Source organism: Diceros bicornis, chromosome 19 (genome assembly GCF_020826845.1).
Source record: "Diceros bicornis minor isolate mBicDic1 chromosome 19, mDicBic1.mat.cur, whole genome shotgun sequence".
Lineage (NCBI taxonomy): Eukaryota > Metazoa > Chordata > Mammalia > Perissodactyla > Rhinocerotidae > Diceros > Diceros bicornis.
In genome coordinates this window covers 1,699,917-1,720,275 of record NC_080758.1, presented here as the reverse complement: position 1 = coordinate 1,720,275, position 20,359 = coordinate 1,699,917, and the positions used below count along the sequence as shown (strand labels likewise).

Sequence of the window (20,359 nt, the reverse complement as noted above, 5' to 3'; positions counted from 1 at the left end):
CGCAGGTGAGCCAGGTGCAGATCCCCAACCACAAACATAAACACATCATGTCTGTGCACGTGCTGGGGGTCCTGGAAAGAGCACACACCTCTCCAGGCCTGCATGAATACTGCGTGACCTTCTTGGGAGGCGCTGACCTCACTCCTAATGCCCAGCTGCTGGAGCCCAGTGGAAGGAACAGCAGACACACTGCCCATATGAACACTGGTTTCCAGGCAAGAGGAGATCTGCAGCCTCAGCTCCAACCAGGCCCAGACATTACATCCTCCCAGAGCAGTAATGAGGTTGGTAGTGACTCAACCACAGCGCTGTGCAGCCAGGCCAACAGGGGTCACCTGCACATTCACTGGACTTTGTGCTCTGTGCACCTACTGTGTGCAGTCCCATAGGGTGAGCACACACAGCCCGGGGAGAGCCCTCAACTGTGCAGCCTGACATAGACCTGGGTCAGGGGAGAGGTGTGGAGCCCAGGCTTGGAGGACCAGGCAGGCTAGACAGGCAAAGGGGCAGTGGCGTCTCCGAGGCTTCGGCATCCAGGGCTCAGCCTCAGGCAGCCCCTCTGGGGGAAGGGGGATGTACGTGCTCTCGAGCAGTCCTCAAGGGGTCTTCCGCCTCATCTGGGAGATGGAAGCCCAGGCAGATGTTCTCGCTGAGCGACCACCGTGGCACTCCCAGGAATGTGGTGAAGGGGACTCTGGAAAGCAGCTCTGCAATCGCGGGTTTTTCTGTTTTTCCGTTGCTGGACCCTTGCACCAGGAATGGGGCTGGCACAGCCCTTCGGTCAGTACCGCCCTGGGCAGGAACGGGGTGGGGTGACTGGAAGGGTTGGGGGAAAAGGGTCCTTGGGGAGGGGTCTGAATGGGGCAGGGCGAGGCCTTGGGGTTGACCTGGTTCTGCCACCACCAAGGGTTTGGCGTGCCCCGCCCGCCTGGGGCTCCCTCTCCGTTGCTCTCAAGGTCAACGGCGGCCCTCGCGCGCTCCTCTCCGGTCGCTCCGGGCCCTCCTCGGTGCGTCCCGGCAGCGGAGGGCACCGCCGCCATCTGACATACGGCGCACGGCGCCGCTCCGAGAAAGGCGGCCCCGGGCCCACCGCACCGCCCGCCCCGGGCCGGGCCGGGCCGACCGGGGAGAGACGCCGCGGTGGCCCCCGCACTGCGGGGACGTCACCAGGAGCGCAGGGGTCCCCGCCTGGAGCTGGGCTGGGACGCGGCCCACGGGGCCCTCCCACCTCCGGGAACCTCACCGGCAGCCGCCGTCGGTCCCGGGGCCCCGACCCCTGGCGCCCAGACTCCGCCCCTGCCAGCCCGCCGGAAGCGGAAGGGCGGCGGGGCTCTCCGCGCAGACGCGCTGCGGCGCGCCGGGACCCGGAAGCACTCGCCGAGGCCCCGCCCCGCCCGCCAATAGCGCTGCCCGGGCCGCGGCGCTTCCTTTCTGCGCTCGCGCTCGGCGTGGTGGCACCAGGTGGGCGCGCGGCCCGGCTCTGGGGGGATCGGGGCGGGCGCCGGGGACTCGGCGCGGGGGGACCGGGGCTGGGGTCCGGGCGCGGGGGGACCAGGGTCGCGGCCAGGATGGGGCGCGCGAGATCGGGGGCCGGGGCCAGGGGTTCGGGCGCGCGGGGGTCGGGGTCGGGTCTGGGGTCCGGGGCGGGCGCGCGGACCCGGCCTCACGGCGCCTCGCGGGCTCTCGCAGACGCGCCCTCGACATGCAGAACGACGCCGGCGAGTTCGTGGACCTGTACGTGCCGCGGAAATGGTAAGCTCTCCTCCCGCCTCCCCCACGCATCCCCCACTCGCCCCCCGCGCCCCCGCCCCGCTCACCGCGCTCCCCCCGCAGCTCCGCCAGCAACCGCATCATCGGCGCCAAGGATCACGCGTCCATCCAGATGAACGTGGCTGAGGTGAGCCGGGGAGGCCGTCCCAGGGGGAGGCTCCGAGCCGAGGGAGCGAAATCGGGGCTGCCCGGGGGCGGGGCGGGGGAGATGGTTCCTAAATTCCGGGCTTAGGGCTGCAGGCGCTTGGGTGTCGTCTCTCTGACCCCCGTTCTCCGTTTATAGGTTGACAAAGTGACAGGCAGGTTCAACGGTCAGTTTAAGACGTACGCCATCTGCGGGGCCATCCGCAGGATGGTGAGTGTGTCCTCGCTTTGCTCCCGCGGGCCTTGGAGTGGGGAGCAGCGTCCTCCTCCCTGTCTCCAGGCAGAGCGGATTTGTGGGCAGAATACTTAAGCTAGCCCACTGGACTGCTGGCTGCCTGCCCTTCCCTGGGTGGGAGTGGAAAAGGGGTGCTCGAGCCTTTACCTTGGGGCTACCCAGTTATCACAGGCCCCCTGCCCCTGGCCAGTCAGGCATGAGGCCACGTGACTGGGCCAGTCTGCCCATTTGTTCACTTGGGACAACGATGTGGCTGGACAGTGCAGGAGAGACAGTCCCCATGTGTTTTTTTTCTAGGGCGAGTCAGATGACTCTATTCTCCGACTGGCCAAGGCTGATGGCATCGTCTCAAAGTAAGAAGAGGGCTCACGTTTGAACGTAGAGGCCTAGGACTTGTCCAGAAACAAGATTTTAACGTTATCCTTTCTTTTGTTTTAGGAACTTCTGAGTGGAGAGGATCACGGATGTGGAATACTTGTCATAAATAAAGAATGGAAACCCACCCGTGTTGGTTCATTCCATGCCAGTACGTGCGCACCTCTCTGGGCTCTGGAGGGTCAGGGCCAACATTTTGCTGTGTACGGTTGACAACAGTTGAAAGGAGACAACCTATGAAGTATGTTGCAAAACCAAATTTTACTTCAAAGCACAACTACGTTACCATTTGCAAACAGATTGGTGACACATGACTTGACATTGAGGTCAGACAGTCGCTTGACACATTTAAATCCGTAACTAGAGGGTACTGAGGGAGCAGCACCAGGCCCTGGGACACACCTCAGATGTCTGGGCTTGTTCTCAGGATGCTGGCTCAGCGGAGGTTTGCCTTCAATGCTGGCTTTGCTGCAGGGACCCGAGCGCCACACAGTGGCAGCTTTTGGCATTAAAAAGGACACTGAAGGGGATGACAGACAAGCTTGATAACAATTACATTTTACCACATAAATAAGCACATAAATGCCCAAGATGTGTCCCTCGAGGCTAAGCTGTAAACCAGAAGATACGTTTTGGAAGTCTGTCCCTTATAGGGTTTGTAACACGAGAATATCCTTGAGGTGCTATGGTGGCGGGACAGGTTGCTTTCCAGAAGAAAGCTGCTTGGGGCTGAGCAACTTCCATCCTCCGTTCCTTCGTGGGTGCGTGTCGGGTGTGGGGGCCATCTGGGAGGGAACAGGGAGGCACTGCAATAAATAAGGTGGGAATACGGGCCTCACCCTCCACCCTGCAGTCTTCCTGAGTCTGAGTGGCTGAGGAAGGAGGGAGCAGCAGGCCAGTGCGGGGGAGCAGCTGTCCTGCACCTCCGCGGGGTCCAGGCTGAGTGCTGGTGGTCGAGTGCTGTGATGGGCAAAACCGGCCTCCTTCCTGCAAAGCACCAGTCCACATGGACAGAATACGGGGTGGGGCTGTCCCAGAGCCCCTCCAGTGACAGGTTTAAGGGACAGCAGTAGGGAAGCAGCTTAGTGACCCAGCCAACATGGTCACTTTTGAGACCAACTGACCCATCAAGAAAAACAACAGTTCTTGGTTCTTCGGTCCTTCTGAGGCGGCAAGTGGAGAACTGGACACAGACCTGGGAGAGCTGAGCAGGGGCCCTGCTGACATCTGGGCACAGACCTGCACAGAAAGACCACGGCCACCCCTTGGGGTCTGCTTAGCAGGACAGGCTGCTGGGCAGGACAGCTATCTCCAGTCTAGGGAGAAAGGCATCGACGCCGGCCCTTTTAGTGGGCGGGGCTGTGGAGCGTCCTCCCTGCTTGAGGGTCCTGTGGCTTCAAGTGACAGCTTCAGCAGACCTCATTTAGCCAGTTTTTGTTCACTCAAAAAAAGCCACAGAACCCAATCCCAAGTGACAATGAATGCGCTGTTTCCCTCCGTCACAATGTTGCCCAGGAAGATCAAGAACCAAGCACCGTCAGTCCAGTCACCCAGAAGGTCCAGAGTGTCGCGGGCAAGCAGCATTTTCCTGGTGAGCAGTGAAGGATGGACCCCCCACAGGGTGGGCTAGTGTGTGCCGAGGCGCCGGCTGGAGCGTGCGACACTTGGGGTATCAGGATTTCACAGTGACGTGATGCTCGGAAGAACAGAGGTTCAAGAGTTAAAAATGAAATCCAACCAGGAGTCTGCTCTTGGCTTAACCTGACGCCAGAGCTCTGCTTGTGGATGTGGGGGGGCGAGTGGACAACCCCCAGGGCTTTGCTGGGCTGGGAGGGAGCCAGGCCATGGGGGCGGGGTGTGTTCCACAGCGCTGTGTTTCCACATCTGAAAACCCGAAGTAGCCAAGATGAATGCTTCAGACATTAACTTCAGTCATTTGAGCGTGTTCAGGGAGATCTGGAGACCAGGTCTCCACCAGGGCACCAGTGCAGTGGCTGCGATGGTTTGCAGGAGGCAAGGCGATGCAAAGGAGAAACACACCACAGTCAGGGTTCACCACCACGCAGTGGACATCAAAGGTCCTGCAGCCAGACCAGTCTCAGGCACATGAAGAAAAAGAAACAAACAAAACCCCACAGTTTGTTCACGTAAGAATGCAGGCAATTCTCAGAAAAACCGTGGTGGTGTGGTGCCTTCTGGAATGAAAGCAGTGACCCTCCAAGGAAGCGAGGGTGTGAAGGCTGCACAGCGGCCCCGCCAGGTGGGTGCAGCAATGGGGGCCGAGGGCAGGCGTTTCAGAGCCCGGGACACCCCCCCGGCCACAAATGTGTGTGCTGGGGGGCTGTGGCTTGGAGCGCCTCCTCCCATCAGAGGCCACCTTGGCTAGAACTGCTGCGTGAGGCGTCTGTAGTGAGGTAACACCTGGTTCTCGGGGAGATAGAGAGCGAGCTCCAAGGCCACGAGCACTGTGAACTCAAACCCGATGAGATCCCGTCTGTTGAAGCGAAACCTTTCTTCTAACTTCTGCGTTGAAGGAGAGAGAGGTTAAGGTCGGCCCCTCCCCTTGTTCCCACCTAGGTCAGCAGGTCTGGGTGTGGGCGGCAGGCCCTGCTCCAGCTTAGCCAGTAGGAGGATGACCACCCTCCATGTGGGGGTGCCTGGCCTATGGCCAAGGGGCTCTTGGAGGTTATGCCCAGGAGGCCGGGCCGGGGGGAGGCCGGGCGGGGAGGAGGCCGGGCAGGACGAGAGCATACTCACGTCGATGAGCTGCTTCACCTCGTTCTTGCGGAGGTCACTGCTGATCTTGGCTGCGAGCAGCACACACGCCCCCGCGCACAGCTTGCGGTTCTGCTTGTTGAGCTTGCCCTGCAGGACGAGCTTCTCGAAGTACACGTAGGCCATGGACACGGTCACTGGCTCCAGGCTGCACTCCTCGGAGAGATTCTGCATCTCCCGTTTCAAACTGTGGTTTACACAGAAGCCAAGCACTGGTGGGGCCGGGCAAGTGGCCACCCTCCCACTGCCAGAGGGACATGCCTTTGGGCCATTAGAAGAGTGCCCTTGCCTCCAGGCTGGCGCGGCCCAGCACTAGAGCCCATAGCTTGATGGGTGGGCAGCAGGCTGGTCTTGGTCTCCACTTCCCCCTCAGTGGGGAACTGCAGGATGCCTCAACTGTACTGGGTGGCCCACTCAAGGGGACACCACAGAGGACAGAGTCCCTGCTCTCCTGTGGCAGCCAGGTATGGGGAGGAAACGGCCAGTGCAAAGGCCCTGAGGCAGGGGCGTGCTGAGGCGTCTGGACCATCAGATGAGCCCCCCACTGCTGCTGGGGGGTGGTTAGTGGGACGCAGCAGACAGGACCCCAGCAAAGGGCAGTGACTGGGCCCAGCTGCCTGGGCTCAGGGCAGCTCCACCAGTTACTCGCTGTGGGGCTCTGGGCAAGCCTCCTTCTGGTCAGATGGTGGGAGGTGGGTGGGCCTCGGGGGGGCACATCTGGACTTGTCAAGCTCAAGAATCTACTGGAAACGGGAGAGGAGAGGCCAACAGGGCCTCACAGGATGACACACGTCAGAAGTGGGTTTGAGGAATGTCCCCATCGCGGCCCAGGGACATCGCCTGGGCCCTCCTCACCTCCTAATTTTGCTCAGCGTCAGCTTGATGTGCGGGAACTTCTCCCGGAAAGTCTCATTCATGTCCTTCTTGAGGTCGGAGGGCTTCACGTACTCTATCACCGTGGTCTGCAACAGAGAGGGGCAGCAGGTAGGGGATGGCCCCTCGCGCAGCCCATTTCACACCGGCCTGGGCCTGCAAACGCAAATGCGTAGTGGCTTCAGAGAGGCGCGGGGTCCCTGCGAATGGCACACCTCAAGACAGGGTGCCAGAGCCTGGGACACGAGGCGAGAGACCCCGGCTGCTAAGCCTGTGGGCTGCGGGCAAGGGCTGACCCTTAGGTGGGGGGGCCAGTACTGCCCCCTGGCCTGCCGCACGTCCCGGCCTCCCCCGCGCTGCTGCTGGTACCCGGTGGGTGGGGGTGCGTCAGCCCTGCCCTGGCGCCTTGTCCACAGCCCACTCCCAGGCCCCCAGAGGTGTGAACCGTGTGGGTGTGTCACCGGGGTGGCAGCACTCCATACCATGTACGACGCGAAGATGAGGACCCGCTTGTGCTTGCCGCAGGGCCACTGGGGGTCGTCCAGGAGGTTGGGGTTGTACTCCAGGGCGTCCCCTGCGTCACCCCCTGCAAGCAGAGGGCAGCCCTGACCACGCGAGCCCAGAGCTCCGGTCAGCCGGCTTTTGCCACCTGGAGTCTCAGTCAGAACCCGTCTAGTGCCTGGGGAGCCTCACTGAGGAACAAGGGGGAATGACACTCCCGGGGTCTAGGACGGGCTCCAGGCCTGAGGGCTGGGTGGAAGGGAGGATGTCCCAACAAGGAGGGACCCCTGGAGCCAACTGTGGACAGGGGTTCTCTCCATCGCCTGGCTCAGGTCTCTGCTCTATCGCGAGTCCCCTCTCTCCCCAGAGGCTGCTCCCCGACCCCCCTCCCCAAGCCCGGCTTGCTGGACTGAGGACTGCTGCTTCAATGTGACTCATGGGTCTGCCTGCCATGTAGTGTCCCAGGCCCAGCTGGTGTGGCCGCCTGCTCTGTGCCCAGTTAGGGCACACAAGCTACCTAGTTCCGTGCTGGCTGGTGCCGACTTGGCAGGGGCAGGTTTGTATCTTGACCCTGGCAGAGCCCGGGGGACGCTGGGCCGAGGCTGGGGCGGCAGGCCGTGGCTGTTGGTCTTGTGTGTGACCAGGGCGTTGGTGGGGTACAGGAACTTGGCATAAGACACGACCTGGAAAGGCAAGTGCACCAGGACTCAGTCCTGCTCATTTCCGGGCCCCACGGCCCCGTCCCTCTGCTTTACTCCTTCCTGCTGCTGCAGCATTGCACATGAAGGCTCCCCTTACGTGGGCACGAAGGAACGGTGGCAGCTCAAGCTACTGAGTGCAGCCCTGAGCTACATGCTGCTCACTCACTTGAAGTTAGAGTTCTCAGTAACAAGAACATTCTGGAACTCCACCCTCGCCATCCCTTATTTGGGATCTGCAGGACAGGAACGTTCTCCTTGCCTCTGAAGCCCCTTGGCCTCTGACCACCAGTGCAGAAGGCGCCCAGGACACCCCTCCCAACTCAGGTCGTCCCTCATTACCTGGCTGCTGAGCGAGACCACTGGGCCCATTCTTACAGGGCTGTGTGGCTTGCTCCCACTGACACCTTGCATTTTACAAGATTAAAGTGAAACACAACTTCATCGTCTACTTCCTGGATAAACGTGAACTCTGCACCTGCTGGGCCCTGACCGTGTGTGGTATCGACTCTTGCCTTTCCATCTGCTCCCAGCTCAACGCCTTCCAACTCAAAGACCATCTCAGAAGAAATGGAAACGCCGCCGGACGGATGCCTCTGCTTCTGGCTGTCCACTCTCAGGTCACTGCAACACACAGCCAGAAGAAAGCTGCTGGGCCCTCCGTCTGCCCCTCGAGCAGGCGGGGAGCAGAGCCTCTGGGGTCGACAGCTCACCCCCTCGGCACCCACGACGCCCGCCGAGGCCAAGCGTGCATGCGCAGCTGGGAAGACAGCAGCACCCGTGTCACAGAGGACACAGGCCGACTTCTGTCTAAGAACCATCCGGTCTCACTCCTTCCCTAGTCCCAGGCACTTCCCAACAAAACGCCCTGTAGGTCAGCAGTGACATAGCCCCGTGGCACTGACCGCAGCTTCGCCTCAAGTCTGCCTTCCCGCTATGTGCCCTCTGCCCTGTGGTCAAGCCTCGGCTCAGGCCCCCACTGGCAGGTTTCCCCACCACTGTTTTTATGCCAGGTCACACGGTGCCATCCCCACCCTGACGGCTGTCTCCTTCTTCCTGGAGTTATGCATGGGACACAGCTGCCTGGACTGGTCACAAGGCTGCACAGTGGTGTTGTCATGAGGACGAATGTCTCAGACACCTACATTTAGGCAGCTCAAAGTAATGGTGTGGACACACTCCCTCCTGGAGAACCAGGACCGACATAGCCTTCAGAGCTCTCGAGAAGCTTCAGTGGAAGCTGCTGGCCCCTGCGTGAGGCTGCCAGGAGCCTGGGGTGAGCCCAGCCTACACCTCCCTGGACTGGGTGGGGACCAGGTCACTCACCTGACCCGCAGGCTTTCTCCATAGGGCAGGACCGAGAAGGCTGCACACAGGGACCGCTTGGCACAGATCAGGACAATCCTGTGAGGAAGGCAGAGGAGTCAGAATAGGGCGGTGGGTGTTCCTTCCCGCCTGGACTCGGGTGACAGGAACTACTCCAGGCGTCCAGGGGACTCTCAGGCCAGGAGGCCCAGTGGTCTGTCCACCCCAGCTCTTGCTGGTTCCCTCCAGGTGCTTAATAAGGGCGACCTGTCCCACTGGAGAGTGTGTCCCCTCCACAGCGTGATGTGCTGCACAGAAGGGTCTCACCGGGCCTCACGAAAGCAGGGTAGAGGCCAGAGGTTGGGATCATAGTTCATCCAGGAGAGGCCAGGCTTTGGAGGACACAAGAGACAGAGGCATGTGCCCAAGTGACCGTCTAGTTCAGGGAGCCTGTCCTCAGCCATCCTGGAGGGGTGGGGGTCTAATAGCATCAAAAAGTGCCCAGGTCTACGTCCCAAGCCAAACTGCCCTGAGGTGCCCCTGCGTGGAGCACACGGCAGGAAGGATGGCCTCCTCCTCCGGGCGGCCCCACACCTGCGGCCACTGACGTACCTGCTGTTCCTGGTGTCGTACTGCCTCATGTTCTTGATGAAGTGTGTCTTCTTCAGGCCTTTATGTCTCGGGGATCCAGATACGTGTTTGGTTCTGCAAGGCAGAAAACGGGTCACTCTTCCCTCCCCAGGACCCTCTCTGCCCCCAGGGCGAGTGGCGGCTGGGGCGTGCAGGGCCCTGGAGTGGGCGGTGGCTGAGACCCGTACCTTTGGATGGAGGCACATCCCACCGCATCTTCCAGAAACTCGAGGGAGCAGCGCTGGGAGGCAACTCTCCTTCTGTGAAGAAGACACCGCAGAGCCTCAGAATACAGATCTTGGAGGGCTCTCTATCGTGGAGCCAGACCCGCACTGCCGTGTGGGGAGGGCCCCTCTGGAGGCAGAGCCGCGCTGTTGGTCACTCCTGCTTCTCAGGCACCACGCTCCTCTCTAGCCAAGGGAGGCCCCAGGGTCACGGGGCCGGGACCTGGTCTGAGCCTTGGGAAGGGCCACCCAAGGACCAGAGTTTGCCAGAAGAAAATGAGGGGGCCCCGGTGCTGGGAGGGGTGGCCGGCCGCACCCTGGTCTGCGTGCCACCTGCTGCCTCCTGGGGCTCAGGCTGGCGGGTCCCGAGAGCCCTCTCAGGCCCAGATCAGCGGAGCAGGTCACGTGCACCCATGGCGGGCTGTAGGCAAAAAGATGCGCTCCCGGACGGTCCTTTGCAGGTTTGAGGGATCTGGTGGAAGCTCCCAGAAGGGGGTCCAGTCATGGCTCTGCAGGGCCAGCTCCTCAGACGGGGACAAGTCCTGCCAACCCTCCCCCCGACCTCAGGGTGCCGTGGCCCCGAGAAGCCCAGGCCCTGTCCCCACACGGGCCTGTCTGCCCTTGTGGCGCCCTGCCCCTCCCCCAGCAGGAGCAGACAGGGATGTGTGTCCTGGGGACACCCAACAGCACTCAGAGGGTGACCCAGGCCTCTCACTTACGCCTGGCCCCTGTTGCTGCCTTGTGCTCCCCACACGAGCCACAGCTGCCCACCACAGGGCCCTCGCGGGGGCTGGCCCCTCCGTCCGGAATATTCTTTTCCCAGCTCTTCCAGTGGTACCTCCTCGACTTCAGGGTCAGCTCACATGTTGCCCTTACTCTCTCTGGGGCAGCCGCAGCCCCGGTGCCCACCCGCTACCCTGTGACTGTGTGTGTTGGAGACGTGCCTGTCACCCAGGGGGGAAGACACAGTTAGCGTGTCAGAGCATTCGCCTGGCACTCGCCCCTGTGAGCATCCCAGGAGCTGAGGGATTGGCAGACCCTATCACACCGAAGCCCCTCCACTGGACGGTCCCAGGCCTCATGGCCAGGATTCTCCTTGGAGCAAAGCCCTGTCCAGTGACGGAGAAAACTGCTTCCGGACTCGCTGCTTATTGATAAACAGCTTGATGAGGCCTGGCAGGTCTGGGATCAACGTCAAGGAGGGTCCGAATAAGGGTGATTTCCCTACAGAAGCTGGCTATGGCCGCGTGGTCAGGAGGGCCGCGAGCCCAGCTGTGTCTAAGAGAAGGCCGTGTGGGGCTGGGGTGATGGAGTTAGCAACTCCTCAGGAGGGACACACGTGGCCTCAGGTCAGGCCTGAGGCCCCACAGATGTGCTGGGTGGTCAGGGAGCAGCAGACCTCAGCCTGCCCGAGGGGGAGTGGGTCCTCAGTGACCACAGAAGGTGGCCAAGGGCCGGCCGCTTGACGACAATCAGGGGCTCCCGAGGTGTGATGGGGTGCTGTGGCTGTCCTAGAGACAAAAACTGAAATGTTAACGGAGAGGACGGGCTGTTCGGGTCTGGTTGAAACCCATCCCGAATGGGGGGCCTCGCCAGCACCCAGCACGCACTGGGGAGCTTGGGAAGGCAGCCTCTGACCCTGAGTCGGGGGCTTCTCAAGCCTGAGGGCTCCAAGCCCCTTCATGGGCCGCACCCTCAGGACAAGATCATAAACCCAGGTTACTGGCACCAGGGCCACCACTGTGGTCACTTGTCGACCTCCTCGTGGTCTTGCAGGCTGACACGCACATTTCACCAGTAAGGACCTCACAACAAAGCTCCGAAGGCGGGCCTGTTGTCCCCACACCTCCCCCCCCCCCGGGGAGGGAGGCTCCAGAGGTCGAGGCTGCACGGTTTATGAAACAAAGCAACTCGGGTCCTGCACTCAGCATGGGCTGGGCACGCGCCAAGTGCCTCGTGTGTCAACAGTAGCCGTTTCGTTAGGAGAGTGAGCCACGTCGAGCTCCTTGCGGGGACAGAGAGGAGGGTTCATCCCGAGGAGCCCACCTGCGGGAGCTGCAGCCTGCCCGGCGCCATACCTTCCTCTCAGCCTCTCACGGTGCCTCCTCCCAGCAGGACTCTCGTTCACAGACGAGATCTGGCTGGGTCAGGGCACCGCCCCGGGTGCAGCCAGCCTGGAATCCAGGTCACTAAGAGCCAGTGGGTCCTCTAGGAGCTGGCGTGAGGGACAAAGGCACTGTCGCATGTGGGGGGCGACTGTGCCAGTGAGGGTGTTATAGCTGCCACCTCACACCAAGGCACGACTGCAAAGGGCGGCACAGAGAGGCACCTGCCCGAGGTCACACAGCCAGGGCGGTCCTGGGGAGTTCCAAGGTTGTCCCCTGACGCCAGAGTCTAGACTCTATTTAAGTCTTTTAAAGAGAAACGCAACAGCGTGTTGAAAAGCAACTAGGATGGAACAGAGGAGTCAGCCCAGTAAAATCCGGGGCACCGCCACAGGGGCCCCGTCTCCAGAGAGACTGTGCCACCTGCCCCCTGCTTGTGACGGGGAGGGGCGAGAACCTGAGGCGACGTGAATGTGCAGAACTGGAGCAGCGGCCCGAGGACCGGCCAGGATGGCAGGGTGGGAAGGGCTGCGGGGAGGAGGGCACTAGGGCCTCTGCAGGCGGGCATGCTGCCTGCTCAAGGCTGAGGAGGAGGGGCGTGTCGGGCAGACACCCAGCGTCCTACGAGGCCCGGGGTGGGGGCCAGGCGGGTGCTAACCCCGTGGTGGGGGATGAGGCCGGCCCAGGTGGGGACAGGACCGTCCCTGGGAGGTGTCTGTGTCCTGTCCCAGAGGGCTGGGCTCCGCGGCCCCATGGCGCAGCCCCATGTGGCGCTCTCAGGCTCATTTCCTCAGGTAATTTCCCAGGTGGGGGCCCATGGCTCCTGCACGCCTGTGACCTCACTCACAGGGCCCAGGCCAGCAGCAGTCTGCACGAGGCCCTGGGGCACCAGCACCTACATGCCCTGCCCGCGGCCCACGGAGCGGGGGGCGCTGACTCCGCCGCCTGCTCGCTCTGCTGTTAGTGCTGGGTGCCTGCAGGAACCCTGCTGTCCACCTCACATTTTAAAATCTGTTCCCGGCAGGCTTCGCAGAGCCTGGTCGCTGTGGTTTTATTCTATCTTTCCGCCGTCGTAAGCATTTTACACATAACCTCAACCCTCACAGCAGCTCAGTGAGGTGGGCGGTATTATCACCCTCAGTTCATACGTGGGGAAACTGAGGCACAGAGCTGGTGAGCAACTTGCCTGAGATAATCCAGCTGGTAAGAGGTGGGGCTGAGACCTCCACCCTGGCAGACGGCCTGCGCGCTAACCCACTGAACCACTGCCTCTGCCCCGCCCCTGCCACTGCCCCACCCCGCCCCGTTGGGTGAACTGGAATCCAGGCCCCTCCTGCACCCTCTCCTCAGTGCTCCTCCTCTGAACTTGGCCTCCATTCCAGGCGACGCTGTTTGGGTTTGGGTGCACAGCCTGTGACAGTGCTGATTACGGGGCCCTGAGTTCTGAGCCAGAGACCAGGCTGGCCGAGGGCGGGACGCTGCTTTGGGCGCTCTTTCCCTTCCCGCTGCACGGGAGTTGGAGTTTGTGGAGGAAGGACATCCTGCAGACCGTTGGCCGGGGACACGGGAGGCCCAGGTTTGCACACCTACTGCTCTCTGAGTCATCAGGCTGATGCTCAGTGACTGAGAGGTGAAGCGGCCGAGACGGTGGGAGTCTGGGCCTCCAGAGGGCATGTGCCAGAGACGACCAGCTGCTTCCATGCTCAGAGGGCACAGTGGCCAGCCGGCAGCTGTGGAACATTCTGGAAGTGAGAGTTCACGGGCAGGAAAGCAGCAGTCTGCACACTCCCAGGTGCAATGCTCCTTGGGTGCTGAGGTGACGGAGCCTCAGGCAGCGCCCACAGCAGCCAGTCTGCACGTCTCCCAGAAATCCAAGGAGAGAGGGCAGCCATCAAGCAACAACCAGAGCCCCGGTCTTGGACACGCACGGCCCTCCAGGGGCCGCCCCGGACAGTTGGGCGGGGCTTGCTCTTCCCAGGGCATGGCCCAGCACCCAGCCCATTCCCCAGGCAGCACCCCTTTCAAGAGAAACTGCTGGGGGCTGGCCCGGTGGCGCAAGCGGTTAAGTGCTCGAGCTCCACTGTGGTGGCCCGGGGTTCACCAGTTCGGATCCCGGACGTGCACCGACACACTGCTTGTCGAGCCATGCTGTGGCAGTGTCCTATATAAAGTAGAGGAAGATGGGCACAGATGTTAGCCCAGGGCCAGTCTTCCTCAACAAAAAAAAACAGAGGAGGATTGGCAGATGTTAGCTCAGGGCCGATCTTCCTCACAAAAAAAAGAAAAAAAAAAAAAAAGAGAAACTGCTGGCCAATCGACCTCTGGCAGCGGCCTCCTCCTAAGGCATGTCAAGGGCAGCAGCCCCTCAGTGAGCCCCAAGGCGGGACCCTTGCACCCTCACACACGGCCCCAGCAGGACAGCACCACCACGCATGGACACGCTCCAGCCCTGGGTGCCCTGCTCAGCCACTCAAGAATCTTAATGCTGACCACATGGCCACCCCGGGCCCCCCAGAAACGTGTCTGTGCATCCAGCAGACACGACAGGAACATTCTGGAGACTCTACCCAAAACAGCCCCCGCTGGGAGCGATCCAGTGCCGTCAGCAGGACGCTGACACACTGTGCTCCCAGGGAGACGGCCGCCTCCAGGACCAGACACAGAGGATACTCTGATTCCAACCTGAGCCACCCGGGCGCAGGCGGCTCGGATCAGTGAGAGAAGTCGGCATCTCGTATGGGGGGAACCGGCTGAGGAGACCCTCTAGGGGAGGGTGCGCTGTCCCCGAGCTATGGTGGGCACCTGGGCGTATGCACCTGGTAAATGCATCCAGCTGGGCGCTCATGCACGCCTTTCACACCTTCACCTAAAAAAGGCTAAAACAAACAAACTACAAAGAACAAGTCTGGGTTTTCCGCTGCCTCGGCTGACACCCTGCCCCCACTCCCATATCTGGTCACACGGGTCACCCGAGCCGCCTTCAAGTCACACGGGATGGGGTCTACTCCTGCGCCTCGTCCCTCCACGTAGCAGTGACTGGCCCCAGGCTGCCTGCATCTGACACTTTTGGGAAGAAGGGGTCCGGGGGTCAGGGGCGTGGGGGGGCTTCCAAGAGGGCACAGGCGACCACCGCATGTAGCATGGGCCTGCTTGCTCCTCTGGCTCCCTTTCAGAATTGCCTCTTTACCAACAGGCAGCCCACACTTACCTCCCCCTAGACACATGCTCCCTGACAGGAAGAGAAATCGTATTTATTACACAGTGTTTCTAGTGTCTGATAAACTTCCTCTACTTTGCAACTGAAGAAACGCCCAGCCGTGGAAGGGCTCCTCTCTGAGGTCTGAAGACCACCCAAATCGAGCAGGGGCCATGTGAAGGGGCTGTTGTACGTGGGATCACATGATCTGAGAACGGGCCGGCTCCCGCTGGAGTGACCGCTCTTCTTCGTGCAGTGGCTGACGGGTGCCAGCACCGACTTTGAACCCCCACTGCCAGGAGAGCGCGGGCAGTGGTTTCGCTCGGCCGGCTCACGGCTCCACCCCGCCTGACTGTGGCACCTAGCACGCCACAGGCCCTGGGTGCATACTTGCCCAATGAGTGGACGGTCCTGGGTACCCTGTCTCACCAAGTTCCTGCCAGGCAAAGCAAAACTCCCAAATTCCAGCCAACCCCTCAGAGAGACCTGCAGCTTCCCCCAGTGACGGGACCCAACGCAGGGGCCCTGGGGGCCAGGCCTCCATCTTCGCAAGGCCTCTGGGCTGCCACGGGGCCACGTGCCTCTGGGCTCCAACCTCCGCGACCATCTCCAGCTGTTTTCCAGCTGGAGAGCAAGAAACCCCAAAATCAGAGTTGTAAACAAACTGCCAGATGCTACACCGAATGGGTTTAACGTGGACAGGCGCTTGGCAGCTTCCAGCCAAGATGGCAACTAAAATCCCAGGCCCTTTCTCAGAACCATCCTGAGCGAACCCTCCAGAATCACGAGGATTTCTGCTCCCAGCTAACACAGTAACGCCCCTGGCCTCATGACAGCGCCTCAGGCTCACCTTCCGCCTCATCAGTGTCATGAACACTAACAAGGGCTGTTGTGGGGTGAACTGTGTCCCCTCAAAAGATATGTTGAAGTCCTAACCCCCGACATCTGTGACTATGACTGTATTTGGAAACACGGTCCTTGCAGATGTGATCAAGTTAAGATGTTTAAGGTATTTAAGTTCAGAAGTTTAGGGTGGGCCCTAACCCCATGACTGGTGTCCTTATAGGAGATGAAAACGAAGACGACACACGAAGGAGAAGCCACATGAAGAAGCAGGCAGAGACTGGAGTGATAATGTGGCCAGAAGCTCAGGTGGCCTGGGGCCACCAGAAGCTAGGAGAGGCAGGATGGATCCTCCTCTGGACCCCCTGAGGGAGTGCGGCCCTCCCACACCCTGATCTCAGACTTGTGACCTCTAAGACTGCAGAGGAAACCTTGCTGCTGTGTCAGCTGCCCGGTTGGTGGTGCTTTGAGCAGCTGCCCCGGGCCTTGCAGGAGAGAGGAGAGGAGCACCATATGGCAGTGAGGGGGACGCGGCGGCCCAGCCTGTTCATGTGGGTTAAGTGATCACAGTGTTGAAATGAAAATACACACTGTGTTAGAAGTTCTACGAGGAAAAGAAGGATTTCAATGATGTGCTCACTGGCGTAGCAGAAAAAGCCACACCAGACTGAGCCCCGAGTGTGAAACCCTATTCCCTGCTGTGGGCTGAGCCGCGAGCACCCCTGGTCACCCTGGCTGTAACAAGAGTGTCTGCTCCCCTGGCCCTGGCCACTGCCACCCCTCGCTGAGCCCTCGATGGTCATCTGACCTCACAGCAGCCCCTCAGGCAGCGAATGCTTAGCGCAAACCTGTTTCACAGAGGAGACTGAGGCTCAGAGAGGCCAGGGCACCCGCTCAAAGTCACAGAGCTCCTGGATAGTGGAGCTCGGATTCCAACCAGGTCTGTTCCCAGAGCCTGGGTCAGAGCACCCCACTCATGACGTAGATGTTGGGAAGAGACCCTCAGAATTTCCTCCATTCCTGAAAACAACCAATCCTCGAAGCCTAAAACCTGTAGCTGGCAGCCCCCTTTGCTAGGCCAGCCACGCCTCATGCACTCGGCAGCGACTCTCTCTGTAGCCCCATCTCTAGGCCTGGGGAGCACAGAGAGAAATGGACGGTCCTCATCCTGGGGGCCTGCCATCTGTCAGGGAGCCGCAGTGACTCCCAGACACAAGGGCAGGGCCCTGAGCACAGCAGCAGAGCCCCAGGAAGGACAGATTCTGCATGGGCAGGTGCGGGCCTGAAGAGTGGGAAGGACATCTGAACGGGGACTTGAAGGCCAACTAGGAGGGAGAGCCAGGAGACGGCCCGACACGGGCCAGGCAAGAAGGGGTGGAGGGAGACGGGGCCGCGGTGGGTGCAGCAGAAGGCCAAAGGGCACCCTGACTCACACCACATCTCATCCCATCCCAGCGCCCTCCCTCTTCAGAAATGGACAGGTTGGAGCATCATCGAGCACCATCACCACACCACGCAGGGCTCCTGGTTACAAAGCTCTATTGCAGCCTCCACGCTCTGGGAGCCCTCTCGCGAGCACGGCTCGGCAGGCAGGCTGCCGGCCTGTCCTGTTCCCAGGGTCTGGCCCACAGAGGAGTGCCTGAACCATCTGCTGAATGGACAGCCTAAAACAACACTGGTCTGCCCGGGACGCATACATGCAACTGGAGAGAAGACAGGGGCTCAGCGCCACGCTGTAGGACCAGGTTGGCGAGACGAGAGCAAAAGCGTGCCCACAAAGTGTGGGCCTGGCTGCAGGCAAGCCGCCTTTCCTCTCAAGCCCTCCCGGACCCCAGGAGTCCTCACACACAGAGGGGCCTTACCACTCTGCCCTGGAGAGTCACAGGATGACTCCCACAAGACGCGGTGTGATCCGGGACGCCCTCGGGGCTGACAGCCACCAGGAGACACGACTACTTCGTGGGAGAGTCTGCCAGCCAAGGACAAGCAGACTTCCGGGCTCTGTTTTTAAAATGGACTGATTTTCACCAAGAAAATACGTTTTTCTTCATATTAGTCTCCTCTCAGATCAGCAGTTCCACCTCCCCAGGGATGCCAGAGGCATGGTGTGCAGCTGCCACATTCAGGCCAAACTGACCCCTCTGCCCCACTCAGCCCCCCAACACTCGGAAATACTGCTGTCTATGGAGCGTGACAGCCACTCAGAAGAATCTGAACGCAAAGTCAAGAACCTGGACCACAAAGAACTGTCTTCTGGACTCGACCCTCCCAACCACAGACCCTCAGAAGGACTCCATCACCTTGACCTGCCTGAGGGCCAGGGGCGCGAGGGGACTATGCCAGTGCAGCCGTGACGGCCTCCACGTAAGAAGAGTCTCCCCTGGACACCAGGGACCAGCGGCTGGCTCGAGAGCCGCAGGCTCTGCCCTCAGCCCCTCCCTGCACACCTCCAGGGCTGGCCTCAGTGCCAGCCCCGCAGCTCTGTCCTGCAGACAAAAGGCTAAGCAGTGGTTTTGAGAAGGGACTTTGACGAGCAGCCAGTCCTGAATCCCAGACCCAAGAACCAGTCACTCCTCAGGGTGAGGGTGGCGGGGTGGAGGGTGGGAGGACAGCCCCAGGGTCTGGAGGAAGGGGCCAAGAAGGCAGGGCCACCTGGGGGCCAGCGCTCAAGGACACTGGAAGCTGCAGCTCTGCAGGTGGCTGTGAAAGGGTCTCTGCGAGAAGAAAGCAGGGTGTCTGGCAGCCAGAGGCTATCTGGGCCGGGGCACAGACTGGGGGGCAGAGCTCTGGGGTGGGGGGCTGCTCTGGGATAGGCTGAGGGGTTCCTAGAACTGGAATCATGGGAGTAACTGCAACCTGGGTTGTGACAGGCCCAGGGACACTGACCTCAGAGAGAACAGTGGGGACAGGAGTCAGCAAGGAGGCAATGGGGGGACCAGTGAACAGTAGCTGTGGTATAGTGGGCTGGGAGGTCCGGCCTGGTGCAGAAGACTCTGAGACTAGATGTCACAGTGCAGGGAAGACCTCTAGCCCACATGATCATCCAACTCAGCGAATGCACGGAATATTTAAGGAATGTTTGCGAGTCCATGTGTCCAGGAGACTGAAAAAAGTGGGCTGGGGAGGGGGTGTGTCCAGAGCTGACAGGGCTGTGTCTGGGGGCTAAGGGCTGAGGGACCCCTGAAACCCATGTTCAGGGGATTGACAAGGTTGACAGGACTCTGACCCCACATCTAGGGGCTGGCAAAATTAAGGGGACCATGACTCCTACGTCTGGCAACTGGCAGGGCCTGAGGAAACCCTAACATCAACGTCCAGGGGGTTGACAGCCCCAGATGGGGCCCAGGCAAGACTCGTAGGCTGATGGCGCCCAGGCAAGACTCCCCCTCCCGGGCTGGCAATGCCCAGGACCCCCGAACCCTGTGTCCCTGGCTGGCAGGGCCCAGGACAGTCCAACGCTGTGTCTGGGACTCCCAGAGGATCAGCGTCACCTCCTGATCCCCAAGTCCTGTGCTCAGAGAATGCTCCAGTCCTGTGTCATGGGCGGTGGGGGCCCCAGGTCACCCTGACGCCCAAGCCCAGTGCGGATGGGCCCGCCCCGGGCTGCGGACCCCACGTCACCCGCCCCTGCGCTGACCGGCCGGCCCCACTCACCTCTGGCGCTGCCCGTCCAGGCCCAGGCCCAGGCCCAGGCCGAGTCCGGCGGGGGGCGCGGGCGCGGGGCTGAGCAGGCCCTGGGGCGCCGACGGCCGGCCCGCGGGCACGGGCAGCACGGGCAGCACGGCGGGCGGCGGGGCCCCGCGGGCGGGCGCGGGCTCGGGCCCCGGGGGTGGCGGCGGCGGCGGCGGGGGCGCGGGCGGCTCGCGGGCCTCGGCGGGCGGCGGCGGCGGCGGCGGCGGCGGCGGGGGCTTCTCCCCGCCCGGGCCCAGGCTCGGGGGCCGCCCGTCCAGGGAGATGTTGTTGAGAAAGAAGAGCGCGGCCTGGCGGCGCCGCGAGTCCCCGCGCCTCCGCAGCGCCTGCGGCGGGGCCCTGGCGGCGGGGCCGGGGCCGGGGGCGGCGGGCGGCGGGGCCCTGGCGGCGGGGCCGGGGCACGGGCCCGGGGCTCCACCCGCCGCGGCCGCGGCCATCCTCCGACTGAGCGCCCAGCCGCCCGCCCGCCGCCGCCACCCGCCCGCCGCGCGCACGCGCCCGCGCCCGCCGCCCATTGGCCGCGGCGCGCCCACATGCAAATATCTCGCAGTCGCGCCCGCCCATTGGCCAGCGCGGAACCGCGGGCGGGCTGGGGCGCGGGGGCGGGTCTCCTGGGTCCTAGAGGCGGGTTCCGCGCGGCCCGAGGGAGCCGGTAGACGCGCGCCTGCCCGCCTGCGCGTCCGCCCCGCGGGACCTGACCCGGGGCCGTGCGGCGGCGGCACCGCAGGTTCGAGTCCCCCCGGAAGCCGCGGCTGCGGGGCGCCGGCGCCCAGTTCTCCTTGCTGGGCTGCGGCGTTCGTGGTGAGCCTCCGTGGAGCCTGCGTTCTTAGGCGCCAGCGCACTTCTCTTCTCCGAGTGTGTGTCTGTGCGCGGGGCCGGCGTGCGGGGCTGAAGCTGGGCCGCCTACCGTCCAGTGCCTGCCCCTCAAGGAGCCCCATGGCTCCCCGGAATGGCCGGCGGTGCCACCTGGCCTCCCTCATTGACTGAAGAAGAGA

General features: G+C 62.2%; 2 protein-coding genes across 2 annotated transcripts; one reads left to right on the top strand and one right to left on the bottom strand.

Annotated features, from left to right (window-relative positions):
- The first annotated feature begins 1,420 nt into the window (after positions 1-1,420).
- RPS21 (ribosomal protein S21) lies at positions 1,421-2,651 on the top strand. Its single transcript, XM_058562344.1, has 6 exons — positions 1,421-1,461; positions 1,690-1,752; positions 1,834-1,897; positions 2,054-2,125; positions 2,447-2,502; positions 2,588-2,651. Exons 2-6 carry the CDS (start codon positions 1,703-1,705, stop codon positions 2,595-2,597), a joined length of 252 nt encoding a protein of 83 aa, XP_058418327.1. The 5' UTR covers positions 1,421-1,461; positions 1,690-1,702; the 3' UTR covers positions 2,598-2,651.
- A 1,340-nt stretch (positions 2,652-3,991) lies between these two features.
- On the bottom strand, positions 3,992-19,801 carry CABLES2 (Cdk5 and Abl enzyme substrate 2). Its single transcript, XM_058562343.1, has 10 exons — positions 19,329-19,801; positions 9,495-9,566; positions 9,289-9,381; positions 8,698-8,775; positions 7,887-7,995; positions 7,191-7,356; positions 6,655-6,758; positions 6,155-6,261; positions 5,282-5,486; positions 3,992-5,047 (listed from the first exon to the last, which is right to left on the bottom strand). Exons 1-10 carry the CDS (start codon positions 19,799-19,801, stop codon positions 4,907-4,909), a joined length of 1,548 nt encoding a protein of 515 aa, XP_058418326.1. The 3' UTR covers positions 3,992-4,906.
- Positions 19,802-20,359: the final 558 nt, after the last annotated feature.